This window comes from Callithrix jacchus, chromosome 7 (assembly GCF_049354715.1).
Source record: "Callithrix jacchus isolate 240 chromosome 7, calJac240_pri, whole genome shotgun sequence".
Lineage (NCBI taxonomy): Eukaryota > Metazoa > Chordata > Mammalia > Primates > Cebidae > Callithrix > Callithrix jacchus.
In genome coordinates, this window is record NC_133508.1 from 63997908 (window position 1) to 64014186 (window position 16279).

Sequence of the window (16279 nt, forward strand, 5' to 3'; positions counted from 1 at the left end):
AGTCGGAGCAGGGCGCGCACAGCATGGCGGAAGCGGAAGGGAGTTCTCCGCTCTTGTTGCTGCCGCCACCGCCGCCACCCCCGCTCGGGATGGCGGAAGTGGAGGCGCCGACGGCGGCCGAGAAGGACATGAAGCACTACCACGGCTCTGGCGGCGTCGCCATGGACGTGGAACGAAGCCGCTTCCCCTACTGCGTTGTGTGGACGCCCATCCCGGTGCTCACGTGAGTCTCCTCCGGCATCCACCTGGGGAAGAAGAGGGCCCAGGGAGAGCCAGAGTCCGCGCGGCGTCCCTCGGCGGACCCGGACTAGCCTTCGGCCCCTACATGCAGCAAGCCCTTTCCTCGGATCTGGCCAGCACTCCTCGCCCAGTCACCAGAACCCCGCCGTCCATGCGGTGCCAGTTTCTGCAGACGGTTGGGTCACGCTCCCTGCTCTCAACACACCTGGTGTAGTCGGGGAGAAAGAGAAGAGAGTCGTAGGCCAGCGGGGAAGGGCGAGTGGCTGAGAGGCGGAAGCTATGAGTGCAGAAGAGGGAGTCCCTCGTTGGATCTGAGGAGACAGTTTTATTAATTCACTGGTTTATTAACTCATTGAGCAAATGTTTACTGGTCGCTTACTATATTTAAGACATTCTGCTGGGTCTGGGAGCAAGAGTGGGAGTTTGGTTGGCACCATACGACATCCTGGGATGTCAACATTGAAAGGGCCCCCAGAGATCTGAGAGTCCAATCCTTTGTCTCACGTGCCATCTCAGTTGCAAAGCGGGTTTAGATTCCAGGTTGTCTGCCTCCCAGACCAAAGTTCTTTCTATAACATCAGTCTTTGTCAGGGGAGAAGCAGTTGCTCTGGTACTGCTTGCCACCTTTTGGGAGGAGCTCTCGAATGGGAGAGGTGGTTTGCCCTCCTGCTTAATCCTTGACAGCTGATAAATGTAACCCCTCCTCACGGTGCTGGACAGTTTGCCAAGCTCTTAAACCCGCATTATCTCAGAATTTCATATCGATTTTTTTTTTCTTTCTTTCTTTTTTTTTTTGAGACAATCTCGCTCTGTCGCCAAGCTCCAGGTGGGAGTGCAGTGGCACGATCTTGGCTCACTGCAACCTCTGTCTCCCGGGTTCAAGCAATTCTGCCTCAGCCTCCCGCGTAACTGGGACTGCAAGCATCTGCCAACATGCCCAGCTGATTTTTGTATTTTAGTAGAGATGGGGTTTCACCATGTTGGCCAGAATGGTCTCGATCTCTTGACCTTGTGATCGCCCACCTCGGCCTCCCAAAGTGCTGTCATATCCATTTTCCAAGGTAGGTTATCTTCTCAGATGGTGAAGCTGAGCTGCTTGTAGCATTAAGTGTCTGATCAGGTTCACACCCCAATAAGCAAAGGCATGAAGAACTCAAGTCTTCTGATCTCACTTGCTCTTTGCACTACATCTTATCCACTCTTACCTGATGGGATAGCTTGTTCCCCTATCAACAACAGCCAAGTGGTCGTTTGGAGAAGGGATCATTTGGGGCCTTAGGTGTTGCCTATTCTAAAATGACCATAGTTTTTGAATTATGTTAAAATACTTGAATGATTTTGTATTTTCAAATACTTATGCATATAAGAGCGTCAAAATCTGTTCTTTAAAAATAAAATCTTGGGCCGGACATGGTGGCTCATGACTGTAATCCCAGCACTTTGGGAGGCAGAGGCGGGTGGATCAGGAGTTCAAGACCAGCGTGGCCAACATGGTGAAACCCTGTCTCTACTAAAAATACAAAAATTAGCTGGGCATAGTGGTGCGTGCCTGTAATCCTAGCTACTCCAGAAGCTGAGGCAGGAGAATCGTTTGAATCTAGGAAGTGGAGTTTGCAGTGAGCCAAGATTGCACCACTGCACTCCAGTCTGGGTAACATGGTAAGACTCTGTCTCAAAAATAAATAAAAACAAACAAACAAACTCTTAAGAAAATGTGTACATTAATTCATTCCGTGTTCTTTTAACACATGTGCTAAGTGATCCCTGTGTTCCAGATAGTTCTAGATGATGCAATACAGTGATGAATAAAGCAGACATGGTTTTTACACTTTTGAGAGTTTAAGTTATGGTGGAAGTAGCTAGACAGTAAACAAACTAATAAAAGAGCACCTGATAGTGATTAGTGCTATGAAGAAAATAAACTATTAATGTGAAAGTAATAAGGAGGGATACTCAGAAAATGTATTTGTTTTCTTAAAGCCTGTCTGGTGATCCTAAAATCTCTTTGGCCTTATTCTCAAAATCACCATTTGTGGCATGCTCCTCTGTAGAGAATGGTAGCAGCGTGAGGTGAAGGCACCACAATCCTTGGTCCACTAGGCCAAAAGCAGCTCATAGCCCATATCTATTCAGATCTGTGTGCAGGTGTTCATAAGAGCAAGATGAATAAGACACTGTTTCTGTCAAAGGGTTCATGTTCTCATCTGTATTAGTCCATTCTTGCACTAATACTTGAGACCGGGTAATTGAAAAAAACAAAAGGTTTAATTGGCTCATGCTTCTGCAGGATATACAGGAAGCATAGCGGCTTCTGCTTCTGGGGAGACCTCAGGAAGCTTCCAGTCGTGGTGTAAGGCAAATGGGGAGCGAGGTTTTACATGGTGGAAGCAGGAGCAAGAGAGTGAAAGGGGAGATGCTACAACCAGATCTGGGGAAAACTCAGTAACATGAGCATAGGACCAAAGGGATGGTGCCAAACCATTTATGTGAAAGCTGTCCTGATCCCACCAGCAGGCCTCACCTGCAACATGAGAACTGTAGTTCAACAGGAGATTTGGTGGGGACAGATCCAAACCATGTCACTTACAAAGGATTCACCTCCGAGCCAGGCGTGGTGGCTCATGCCTGTAATCCTAGCACTTTGGGAGGCTGAGGTGGGTGGATCACCTGAGGTCAGGAGTTCAAGACCAGCCTGGCCATCATGGTGAAACCCCATCTTTAAAAAAAAAAAAAAAAAAGGAGTCACCTCCAGCAGGAGCGAGAGAAAGGTCAATTAGCCATCATAGTATTACTGTATAGTAATCATTGCAGAGTTAGGCATAGATGTGGCACAAAGAACTGTCACCTGTCTTTGGAGGAGAGATCAGAGGAGGAAATGGAACCCAAAGATCTGTCTACCCCTCAGAGATGTTGGTAATTCTGCATGAAAAACCAGTTTAATAGCTGCTGCTTCTAATAAAAACAGCTAGGATTAGATGCTTACTCTGTCCTAAACATTGTATGTTCTCTCAATCCTTACGTCAGCCTATTAAAATAGGTACTGTTGTCTCCATTTTATAGATGAGGAAATAAGGCTTAGAAGCCAGTGTGGGGCTTTTTCCTGAGTTAGCCTATCTTCCCAGATTGAGCTCCAGGATTAGTGAGTCATGTATTCATTTAGTAAATCTTTATAAAGCACCTGTTATGTACCAGGTCCTGAATAGAAGGTAGTCCATAAAGTAGCTCTGCCTTCGTGGTGCTTGCAGGCTGACAAACCACTTTGAGAGTTTCTTCTCCGGGGTTCCAGCCTTTACTCTGATTTCCATCAGCAGCTGCCAGCACAGCGTGTGGAATCGTGGTTGAACCCGGACTTCCTCCCAAGCAGATGAAAGGAATGGAGGCAGAGATGGTGAGGGGAGGGCAGACCTGAGATCAGGATGAGCTACTTTCCCATAATCCTGAGTGTCCGTCCAGTGGCCTATGGATCTGCAACTTATTCCATGTTAGTGCAGTCAGATAGTGCTTATGTATTGAATACCTCAAGAAGACAACACTGAGCAGCTGTCAAGCAGAAGGCAGGGTTGTAGGCACTGTGTAAATCTATTCAATTAATTCTCACAATAGCTCCCTATTTAGGTAATTTTTACTATCTACAGAGAGATGGGATTGAGTAATTTACCCAGAACAAAGGCAAGCCTGAACCCAGATGAAAACTGAGCATGACTTCACTCTTGGTGTTTGTTTGTGATTTTTAATTTTAATTTTTCGAGACGGAGTTTCACTCTTGTTGCTCAGGCTGGAGTGCAATGGCACAATCTTGGCTCACCACAACCTCTGCCTCCCGGGTTCAAGCGATTCTCCTGGCTCAGCCTCCCCAAGTAGCTAGGATTACAGGCATGCACCACCATGCCTGGCTAATTTTGTATTTTTAGGATAGACAGGGTTTCTCCATGTTGGTCAGGCTGGTCTCAAACTCCCAACCTCAGGTGATCCACCTGCCTTGGCCTCCCAAAGTGCTGGGATTACAGGTGTGAGCTACCGCACCTAGCCTATTTTTATTTATTATTAGTATTATTATTTTTTGAGATGGGGTCTTGCTCTTATCACCCAGGCTGGAGTGCAATGGCACGATCTCAGCTCGCTGCAACCTCCACCTCCCAGGTTCAAATGATTCACCTGCCTCAGCCTCCTAAGTAGCTGGGATTTCAGGTGCCCGCCACCATACCCAACTAATTTTTTTTTTTTTTTTTAATTTTTAGTAGAGATAGAGTTTTGCCATGTTGGCCAGGCTGGCCTTGAATTCTTGACCTCATCTGCCTGCCTCAGCCTCCCAAAGTGCTGGGATTACAGGTGTGAGCCACCGTGCCTGGCCCCATTCATTATTTAGTCAACAAATATTTAGTGAGTTTCAGCTATATGCCAGGCACTGCCATAGTAAACAAGACAAAAATGCTTGCTTTCTGGGAGCTTATGTTCTAGTGGAGAGACAGCATGTGAGTAACCTAGATAATTTTGGATAGTAGTAGATACTATGAGGAAAGAAAAATATTGTAGCGGGATCTGGGATTGGGTGGCTGCACTGGAAGATACCGTTCAGGCGAGACCCCTGAAGATGACAGTGAGACTGAGGCCTAATCAGTGAGGAGTCGGCTGTGCCATGCTCTTGGGGAAGAGTGTTTCAGATAGAGAAAATGGCAAATACAGAGAAAGCATGGGGTGGGAGGATTGGCATGTTTGAGGAACCACAAGCAGGCATTGTAGCTAGCGAGGGGAGTGAGATGAGGTTCAAGGGATGATTAGCGCCATACTGTTGGAAGAAGTTTGAACTGTATTATAAGTGCAGTAGGAAGCCATTCATGGGTGTTGAGCAGGGGGATGATGGAATCTGAAGTCAGTTCTCAAAAGACCACTCTGGCCCTACCATCCTCTCAAGTGCTCAGGCTGGAGACCTGGAAGACCCCCATCTTGTCATAAATTCTCCGTCCATGTGCATCTCACCACCCTGCCCCGATCCTCTAGTCAGGACCTCCGTCATCTCTTGCCAGTGGTACAGCAGTAGCCCCTGCACTGGCCTCTCCCCATTTCATTCTTCCAGACACATGCCACACTTTCCAGGCAGATCATTTGAGGTTGGGAGTTTGAGACCAGCCTGGCCAACATGATGAAAACCCTTCTCTACTAAAAGCAGCTCTGCGGTGTTGTTTTCTGCCTGTTGATGTTCTGTCCTTTCACAGGTCAAGGTTTGGGAGGCTGAGGCGGGCAGATCACAAGGTCAGGAGTTCAAGACCAGTCTGGCCAATATGGTGAAACCCCATTTCTACTAAAAATACAAAAATTAGCTGGGCGTGGTAGCATGTGCCTGTAATCCCAGCTACTCAGGAGGCTGAGGCAAGAAAATTGCTTGAACTGGGACCCAGGAGGAGGAGGTTGCAGTGAGCCAAGATCGTGCCACCGCACTCCAGCCTGGGCTACAGAGTGAGACTCTGTCTCAAAAAGAAAAAAAAAGTACATAGTTCAATGAGTTTTGGCAAATGTTTCCCAGGGGTGAGGCCAAAGAGGGTTCGAAAAGTGAAACTGCTGAGACATAGAGTATAGTGCCAAACCGTTTTCCAAAATGGTAGAAACAGGCCAGACATGGTGGCTCACGCTTGTAATCCCAGCACTTTGGGAGGCCGAGGCGGGCAGATCACTTGAGGTCAGGAGTTTGAGAACAGCCTGGCCCACATGATGAAACCTCTTCTCTGTAAAAATATAAAAATTAGCTGAGTGTGGTGGTAGATACCTATAATTCTAGCTACTCGTTTGAGACCAGCCTAGCCCACATGGTGAAACCCTGTCTCTACTAAAAATACAAAAGAATTATCTGGGCGTGGTGGTGGGCACCTGTAATCCCAGCTACTCGGGAGGCTGAAGCAAGAGAATTGCTTGAACCTAGGAGGTGGAGGTTGCAATGAACTGAGATGGCACCACTGCATTCCAGCCTGGTGACAGAGCAAGACTCTGTATCAAAAAAAAAAAAAAAAAAAAGTCCCCTCTTCTGTGAAGCCTTAACTGACTCCATACCAACCCCCTGTAACTGCTTCCTTGAACTGCATCTGTGGAGGTTTGGCCTCCACCCCTACCCAGGTGCTTTGTGCTCATGCCCAGGCAGCACTGAGACCAGGACCTGGCCCCTGGCCCTGTGAGTCCTCCTTAAACTGGATCAGTCTCTCCAGCACCCAGGTCCTGTAGGGCCATGGTTCTCGGAATGCAGACAGGTCTGGGATTTCTATGTGTGGCATATTGGGGTGCATCTAGACTTCTTGCTTTTTAATGCCCATGGCTTTTTAAAAAATGAACTTTTGGCTGGGGCATGATGGCTCGTGCCTGTAATCCCAACACTTTGGGAGGCCAAGGTGGTCAGATCGCCTGAGGTCGGGAGTTCAAGACCAGCCTGACCGACATGGTGAAACCCCATCTCTATTAAAAATACAAAATTAGCCAGGTGTGTTGGTGCGTGCTTGTAATCCCTGCTACTCGGGAGGCTGAGGCAGGAGAATTGCTTGAACCCAAGAGGCGGAGGTTGTGGTGAGCCGAGATCGTGCCATTACACTCCAGCCTGGGCAACAAGAGCAAAACTTCATCTCAAAAAAAAAAAAAGAACTTTTATTTCCTGGCATTCACCATGCTTCTGTTCCAATTTCTACCCTTGCACATACTGTTTCTTCATCATTTCCTCAGGGAAACCTTTCATGAAGTCCCCCACCCAGACTGGTGTCATGTCTGCCCACCTATTTTTTTTTTTAACTTTCTTATTGAGGTATAACTTATGTACCAAAAGGTGCACAAATCTCAAGTATACAGCTGATAGAATTTTTGCGTATGCACACACTCATGGAACCACCATATGGACAGGACAGAAAGCATTGCCAAGACCCAGAGGACTCCCTTGTGCTCTCCCAGTCAGTTCTACCACAGATACCGCCCGCCATGGACCTCTAGCCATAGTTTTGCCTTTTCTTGGATTTCTTAAAAGTGCTATGTTATGTACTCTGTAAGATTTCCTTCACTTGCCCTTATGTCTGAAAGCCTGTGTTGTGTGTAGCGGAAACTATACTTTTTCATTGTTAAGTACTATTTCATTGTATAACCATACCACAGTTATTCATTGCACTGTTGTGGGACATTTGGATTATTTCTAGCTATTTTTATCAGTGTTATTGAATTATAGCTTACATACAATAAAATACATGCATTTTAAGAGTACAATTCAGGCCGGGCATCGTGGCCCAAGCCTGTAATCCCAGCACTTTGGGAGGCTGAGTCGGGCAGATCATGAGGTCAGGAGTTCAAGACGAGTCTGGCTAACATGGTGAAACCCCATCTCTACTAAAAAATACAAAAATTAGCTGGGCATGGTAGCATGTGCCTATAATCCCAGCTACTCAGGAGGCTGAGGCAAGAGAATTGCTTGATCCAGGACCCGGGAGGCAGAGGTTGCAGTGAGCAGGTCATGCCACTGCACTCCAGTCTGGGCTACAGAGTGAGACTCTATCTCAAAAAGAAAAAAAAGAGTACAGTTCAATGAGTTTGGGCAAATGTTTCCCAGGGGTGAGGGCAAAGAAGTTTCCAAAAGTGAAACTGTTGAGGCATAGAGTATAGTGCCAAACCGTTTTCCAAAATGGTAGAAACAGGCCAGACATGGTGGCTCACGCTTGTAATCCCAGCACTTTGGGAGGCCAAGGCCTGCAGATCACTTGAGGTCAGGAGTTTGAGACCAGCCTGGCGAACATGACGAAACCCCTTCTCTACTAAAAATATAAAAATTAGCTGGCCGTGGTGTTGGGTGCTTATAATCCTAGCTACTCAAGAGGCTGAGGCAGGAGAATCACTTGAACCTAGAAAGCAGAGGTTGCAGTGAGCCAAGATTATACCACTGCACTTCAGCTGGGGCGAAAGAGCAAGACTCCGTCTTGAAAGTGAAATGGTAGAAACAATTTATCCTCCCACCAGCAGCGAATAAGAGTTCTGGTTGCCCTTTGCCCTTACCTGCGTCAGTGTTGCTGGTTTGAGTTGCAGCCATCCCGGCGGGAGGCCATGGCATCCCATTGTGCTGTCAGTTTGCAGTTGCTCTTGTGCTTCCCCAGCCCTCTGGACCTCCCTAATGACCACTTATCACACAACGTAATATTCACATGCTTCCACAGAGGACGAAGTGTCCCCAGCGGCTGACTAGCTGAAAGATCCCCTAAGCTCTGTCCCTTCCCTGTCCTTTTCCTCACAGGTGGTTTTTCCCCATCATCGGCCACATGGGCATCTGCACATCCACAGGAGTCATTCGGGACTTTGCAGGCCCCTACTTTGTCTCGGTGAGTCCCCATTGTGCTCCCCCCCCCCCAGGGTTCCAAGGTTTAATTGGAAGGCTGTCCTGTCGTGCCTGCAGGCAGGCTTCCTCTCTCCCCAGACCCAGGAGAATGCAGGTAACCCGAAGTCCTGGCCCTGGCCCTCTGCCCCTCCCTCACCAGTGTTTGACCCCTTTCCCCCTTCTCTTGCCTCCAGGACAGGCCGGGAGGGCAGTGTGGCCAGAAGGATTCTTAAGTAACTGACCCAGCCTTTTGTCCCCACCCCTGGGGTACCGAGACATGGGTAGGGATTAGAGGCAAGAGTGGAGAGTCAGACCATCCAGGAACCACATCTCTGGACCTTCAGAAGGTGGGAGTCAAGGTGGGGGGACAGGGGAGGCTGATCCGGTTCCCTGGGTGTGGCCACGGAGAAGAGGGGGTGGGGCTTTAGAATGAACCAGCTGTGTTCTCAGTTCTGTCCCCTGGGGATGTGACCAAGACTGGTCCAGTGGGCTAGTCGCAGAGGAGCATGCATCATCCTGCTGTTTCCAGGTGTCAGAGGCTGGACTGAAGGGGTGTGGTGGCACCAACCTGTTTATATTAATAGTTGTCATGATCATCTTAACATGACAAAGGTCTGTCACTTTGCACTTAAAAATACTTTTACATCCGTTACTTTGTCATATATTTTTATGGTGATTAATCTTTGACCAGATCCGTCAACAGGGTCTCGCTGATCTGAACCCAGAGTCTGTCTCTGTGTAACTCCTGTACCCCAGGTCTAATGTGATGAGCCTAGGACTTCACTGCAGTGTCTCCCTCACAGGAAGCCCCTCTGGGCCCAGTGTCCCCTCCCTGCTTTGAATGCAGTCAGACTGCTGAGCACGGAGATGGGCTTCATATGGGCCACCACTGTTGAGTCAGGAGACCAGACCATGATGGAGACTTCCTGCTGCTCCTCAGAGATCAGAGAAGACTGATCACAAAACTTGGAGAAAATGAGCCCCAGAGAGAGCAAGAGGATTCCTGGTGCCACACCGAGGGGCACTGGCTGGATTGGGCAGTGGCAGCCCCACATCTTTGGTCTCTGATGCAGTGCTCTATGCATTTGTGCCATACTGCCTTCCTCCTGCAGAAAAGCCACTGGCTCTTTAGATGCCATGCCAGCCCTGGGGTGGGCCAGGCCTTCTAGAGCACAGCAGGAGCCAGCATGCTGAGGATAGAGTACTGGGGGAGGGACAGCCAGGGTCCACCAGAGACCCACTTGTGACCACCCCTGACGTTCCCTCTTCTAAGTCACTGCACTTCAGCCACCAACCCAGGTTTGTCCTCTGGCCTGAATATAAGTTCCTCACTGACCTCTGCTCTTGTCCCTCAACAGGAGGACAACATGGCCTTTGGAAAGCCTGCCAAGTAAGTGATGAACACCCATGTGACTGGCCCTAGAGGCAGGTTGCTCCTGCCCGGGTGGGCCAGGCCTTCTAGAGCACAGCAGGAGCCAGCATGCTGAGGATAGAGGGACAGCCAGGGTCCACCAGAGCATGGCAGCCCCATACAGAAGAAAGGGAAGGGACTTGGTCAGGGTCACACAGTTAGGAAGTGGCAGAACTGGGACTCACACTCAGGTCTGTCTCCCTCCAGACTCACTTTCCTGCCCTTTGGGAACAAGTGAGCCGTGGAAGGTAGAGGAGAGGCATTGTTTGGACCTCTACTGGGAAGTGCTGGCTGGAGAGAATAAAAACAGTTAAGCCCTCTGGGAGCTATTGCTGGTTTGGTTTGGGATGTTTGGTCTTCATCTTTACAGTCTGGGTGTCCACTTCAGCTGCGGGCCTGGTGACGGTGTCTCAGTCATCAGTGTCCTCAGGTGACCTGTTGCCCAAGGCTGCACTGGAGGAAGGACTGGGCCAAGGAGGAGTTGGTGTCCCACACAGCCGAGATGCCCTGGAACAGAGCTTCCTCAGGCAGGTGGCAGTGTAGTCCAGGAGTCTCTGGGCCACCAGGTGTTCATTGGCAGGCTGCTTTTCAAGGACATTTTTAAGGGCACCATTTTCCAAGCAGTAGCCCCCTAAGTGGCCCCATGATCTCTAGACTTCTCTACCAAGCCATTTCCCTACACAGCAGCCAGGGGGCACCCTGACCTCCCAGCTCTCCCAGGCCTGAGACCCACCGGGCACTCTGTTGCTTAGAACAGCAATTCTCACCCACCTTCAGGTTTATGGGCTTTAGCGCCATCAGCTTCCCTCCCATTCAGCCTGGCAAGCTGCATAGGAGACTGCGGGAGAGTGCTTGCTGCTGAGTAAACTCCTCGTGTGATGTGGCCCCACCTGCATCGCCAGCCTCCGCTGCCAGCAGCATTCCATCACCGTGTTCCTCCTTCCACAGTCTCCAGGCGGGCTCAGTCACTTCTGTTCTGGGACACACTGCAGTTTTATGCCTCTCACTTTGCTTAAGTTATTCCCTCAGCCTGGAATTCACACCTCTTCTTTCTATGCCTGTCTCACCCTCTTCCTTCAGACCAGTCCCAGGTGTCACCTCCAGGAAGCCTTCTCTCACCCCTTCTTAGTCTCTTCTGGCTGCCATAACAAAATATCATCGACTGGGTATCTTAGAAACAACAGAAATGTATTTCTCACAGTTCTGAAGACTGGACAATCCCGGTGCAGGTGCTGGTAGAGTCAGTGTCTAGCGAGGGCCTGAGGTGCCTTCCCACTGTGTACCCATGTGGTGGAGGCAGTGAGGGGTCTCCCTCAGGCCTCTTTAATAAGGACACTGATCCCATTTATGAGGACTAATCACCCTCTTGGTCCTAATCACCCCATGACCTAATCACCTCCCAAAGGCCCCACTTCCTCATACCATCACCTTAGTTGGTAATATTTCAACATATGAACTTGATGGGGACACAGACTTTCAGATCGTAGCACCCCAACTTCGTTCTGTATCCCCCCAGGATCCACCATGGCACCAAGCACCTCACCCTGTGTCACAGTTGTCTGCTACACATTTGCCCCATATCCAGCTTATTGCACACCTCGACACCCAGCTCAGGCCGGGGCACAGGGCAGGCCTCAAAGGTCATGCTTAGAGCCGCGGGCACAAGGGAGCTGAGCCAGTGTCCAGAGCCCTTTTCTCTCCCCAGGTACTGGAAGTTGGACCCTGCTCAGGTCTATGCTAGCGGGCCCAACGCATGGGACACGGCTGTGCACGACGCCTCTGAGGAGTACAAGCACCGCATGGTAGGTGGACTGGGGCGGCGCCAGCACTCCCAGGCGGGGACCAGGGGGAGGCTCCCCCACAGCCTGGCCTGACTAGCCCTTCCGGTGCCTCCAGCACAATCTCTGCTGTGACAACTGCCACTCACACGTGGCATTGGCCCTGAATCTGATGCGCTACAACAATAGCACCAACTGGAACATGGTGACACTCTGCTTCTTCTGCCTGCTCTATGGGAAGTACGTCAGGTGAGCTGCCCTCCTGCCTGGCCACCTACGTGCTGCCCAGGGGCTGCTCTCCCAAGGATCCTAGAAAGACCATTCCTGGCGTCCTTCAGTCAGCCGGGACAGATGCCAGTTGGAGCCGTGGTGGCTCTAGAGTGGTGAGCTGAGGGCCTGGTGGAGAGGGAGGTGGCTGTGCTGAAGTCCAGCTCCACCTGGGCCCCAAGTACAGCTCTGGCACTTGCCCGCTGTGAGACCATGGGCAACTGCCTTGGCCTCTCTGAGCCACAGCTGCCCTTGGTGAAATGCAGGCAATGATTCTGGCTCCTCAGGGAAGCTTCTACAGATTCCTGTGCTCCAGTAAAGCAAACAGACAGATCCTCACAGAATGACTGCCCCCATAGGTCCCTTCCCAGGCAGAGAGGTTGAGTGAGTCACCCATGGTCCCCACAGCATGGCCACAGCAGAGCCCAGACTCGTGAGCCAGCATAGGCTGGTGCTGATCTGGCCGCCTCTCCAAGCTTTCCTCTCAGCCATGTTCATCATTAAGAGCTTCTGAAAAGAAGACTTTTAGGAGGTATTTTTAAGTCCTGCAGGGCTTTTAGAAGTCCCCTGAGAATAACTGTGGTCACACAGAGGTTGAATCCAGGCCCCTGGCTCCCAGCAGCTTGGCTGCAGCCACAACACTCTGCTGACCCTTGCCGGCCCCAGGCCTACTGGTAGTCCCCATTATGAGGGCCATGGGCAGCAGGCACACGTGGCTTCCAAACCCAAACTGCAGTTCCTGGTCCTCTTGCTGGAGACCTCCCCAGAGGTGGGTGGCTATAGATAGAGCCAGTGAGGCCTAGAAATGGCGAGCATGTCTTCTGATCCCAACCAGTGAGGTGTCAGTAAATCTCCACCAGGAATGTGGAGCAGCCCCACCCCAGGACCATAGCTGGTGATTTCCCCATAGTGGGCACCAGGCCCAGCCTGCTCCCTCGATTGACCAAGTTTGGGGTGAGGGGGTGGGTACAGGATTTTCCTTAGGGATGGAAGCCTCTTGGGGTCTGTGGGTGCACAGGGCTCTGGGCTCCACGCCTGCTCACGACTCCACCCACCTGTGCTCTATCCTTTCTCTCTGTCAGCGTCGGGGCTTTCGTGAAGACCTGGCTGCCCTTCATCCTTCTCCTGGGCATCGTCCTCACTGTTAGTCTGGTCTTTAACCTCCGGTGATGACTGTCCATTGGCCCTGCACCCACCAAGGTCCCGAGGAAACAGCCACCGTTCCCTTTTGTTTCCAGATTTTTTTCTCCTCACCCCAAAAGGCAGGCCTGCTATTGTGGACCAGGGGTTGGGGCTGGCAGGATGGAAGGGTTGAGGACCAGCATGAGGCGAGGTTTGCACCTCTCAGAAGCACCCTGTCCCCTCATCCCCAGGCCTGTGACTCTGGCCCTGGAGGCCCCCTTTGTTCCTCTGTTGAAAGGCTTTGGCTTTCCTCTGTAGAGCTGCTCCTGCCACTGCCTGCTGGGCTCCTGCCTCAGCCCAGTGCCCAGTACAGGGAGGGGAGGGCATTTAGGCTCACCTGACAAGGTGCCCTGGGACCAGAGCTGGATTGGGAGCCTGTCCTGCATTAGCTCTGGTCCCAGCATGGGATGAGGTACACTTAGGAGTCTCTATAAGTGAAGTTGCCCTGGAGCCTTCCCCACTGGCCTCTAGAATGATCCAGGGAGGCTGGCTGGGCCCCTTTGTCAGACTTCTGCCGGCAGCTACCCAGGGGATATGTGTGCCCATCTGACATTCTCCAGCCCCTGCAGTTCCCTCTTCACTCTCCCAGGGCCTCCCAGCATTGGGCCCATCTCCCTTTGCAGTTTGGAGCTGGAGAGGCGAGGAGTAGAGCTGACAAGTGCCAGAGTGACCCTTTAGAGAGAGCAGTGTAGACAGCTCAGCCCCAGCCCCAGGTATGGACCTCACACTGGTGATGGCTCCCCTGGGTCCAAAATATATTGGTGATGGCCCCCCTGGGTCCAAAATATATTGGTGATGGCCCCCCTGGGTGGCCTGCCAGCACAGCCAGTGCCATCAGGGAGCTGGAGGGACTGTCCCCCACCTGACTCCAGCTCCCCCTTTTTTCTCATTGTCACCAATGCCCTGTGCCACCTGCCTCGCACCCCTGCTCCTTGGATTCCTTTGGGAAGGGTTCCCTGGGTAGGACAATAAAGAGTTTTGGCTCCAGTTGCTGCCCTGCCATTGTTTTCTCTCTCTCTGGTCCCCCCTTACCCCTCAGCTCATAGAGTATTGGTATTCTTGGGACCCTCTGTCCCTTGACAAGGGTCTGGTTGCCTGTGCCATGGTTGAGCCTGCGTCCAGTGCTTGGAGCCATCAGCATCCCTCAGGTATATCCCATCCCTGCACAGTCGGGAATTCCCTGCCATTCTACATCCCCCATTCCAAAGCTTTCCCCTTGAGGCAGGTGAGCATTGAAACCCTTCCATCGTCCTTGTTGGGAAGGACTTGTAGGATTGGGGTTAGGGCTAAGTAGGGCCTCCACTGCTGTCCCCACCACCCCCAGGATGCAGAGTTAGGGATGAGCCAAGCGCATGGCCAGCCTCTGGCCCCTGTATCCATCCAGCCCTCTCCCGCCTCCGATCCTTGATTCTTCACCGTCCCCATCATGGTGGCCCTGCCTAACCAAGGCCCAGCTTAAAAGCCGCTTCCTCCCTGAACCCTTTCCCAACCCTGCCCATGCATCACTTCAGTTGAATTAGCCAAGGATTTGGTCTCTGTCCTGAAGGTGGCCCTGAGGACATGCTCTAGCAGCTGGCCATGGGGTCCTGGGCCAGGCATCTGCCAGCTCACCCCAGACCCTGCAGTGCTGTGGTCTCCAAGCCTGGGATTTCTCCAGGGCAAGGCAAAGGTGCCCCCTCCCCACTTCGGAACACTTTCATTTTCTTTTTTCTTTTTGAGACAGTTTCGCTCTGTCACCCAGGCTGGAGTGCAGTGGCATGACCTCGGTTCATTGCAACATCCGCCACCCAAGTTCAAGTGATTCTCATGCCTCAGCCTCCCCAGTAGCTGGCATTACAGGTGCCTGGCTAATTTCTATACCTTTAGGAGAGACAGGGTTTTACCATGTTGGCCAGGCTGATCTTGAACTCCAGGTGATCCACCCGCTTCAGCCTCCCGAAGTGCTGAGATTACAGGCATGAGCTGCTACACCCGGCCCCAGCAATTCCATTTTCGAAAACGTGTTTTGCATATTGGGTCCATCCGACAGTTGGTTAAGGGGGACAAATTCAGTACTGAAGACAGCCAAAGCAGAATAGATAGAAAAATGGTTTAAGGCCCGTGTTAGCCTAGCAGAATTTAAAATTTTCCTTGGGGAAACAGGTCATAAAATTGTGCCATAGAAGTCACCAACAGGGTCAGCCACAGTGTCAAACACCTGTAATCCCAACCCTTTGGGAGGCCAAGGCTGGAGGACAGAGGGAGCCCAAGAATTTAAGACCAGTCTGGGCAACAAAGTAAGACCCCATCTCTACAAAAAATAAAATTAGCTGGGTGTGATGATGGTTACTTGCAGCCCCAGCTACTCAGGAGGCTGAAGAGGGAGGATTGCTTGAGCCCAGGAGGTCAAGGGTGACAGAGCAAGGCCCCATCTCTTTAAAAAAAAAAAAAAAAAATCACCAACAGTTAGCAAGGGCTTACTCTGTGCTAGGCCTTGTAATGAAATATCATCTTAGCCTCACAACAGTCCTACAACAAGGTAGGTGCCATCATCCCATTTTACAGATGAAGAAGTAAGCAGAGAAGTAAAGTGATTTGCTCCAGGTCACAGAGGCAGGAACAGTGAAACTTTGGTTGAAACCTGGCAGCTGGGCTCCAGAGCCCGCCTCAGAGCCACCTCGTGCAGTGGCCTCACTGGAGTGCAGGAGTGGAAGTGAGAGGTGCTGTGATGCGAAAGTAGAATGGAAGCTCTCCTTCCAGCAGCAGGCCCCTGAGATGGCTATTGTCCCCCGCCCCCTTCATAAAGGAAGAGAGTGAGGGATTGTCATTGATTCCAGGCCACAAGGGAACCGTGTGGCAGATTTTAACCCAGATCTGCTGGCCTCTAGGACCCTGCCTCTTAATGGAGGGACGTTGCCTAGATACTGGCTGCAGTACAGGAGCACTGAACTCTGGAGGAGGCTGAGCTAGTCCTGGAGCTGGGGAAAAGCATTCCCACAGTGGGCACAGAAAGCCCAGGGGTGTTGAGGGGACATGAAATAGTCCATAGCTAAGGCTCTGCACCTTGCCTTGTGACAAAGGGAGAGAGTCAGAGTTAGG

General features: G+C 51.1%; 1 protein-coding gene across 2 annotated transcripts in view; it reads left to right on the forward strand.

Moving 5' to 3' along the window:
* Positions 1–16279, forward strand: part of TMEM222 (transmembrane protein 222) — an 18164-nt gene continuing 1885 nt past the window's right edge. The window contains exons 1-6 of one of the 2 annotated variants that reach the window (XM_003733386.5): positions 1–223; positions 8483–8567; positions 9922–9953; positions 11680–11776; positions 11871–12001; positions 13102–14188. In XM_003733386.5, the coding sequence (XP_003733434.2) occupies positions 24–223; positions 8483–8567; positions 9922–9953; positions 11680–11776; positions 11871–12001; positions 13102–13189 (633 nt within the window). In that variant the 5' untranslated portion in view covers positions 1–23 and the 3' untranslated portion in view covers positions 13190–14188. Of the gene's footprint in view, positions 224–8482; positions 8568–9921; positions 9954–11679; positions 11777–11870; positions 12002–13101; positions 14189–16279 lie in introns of those variants that run through there. The other variant, XM_078330852.1, reaches the window with a different exon arrangement.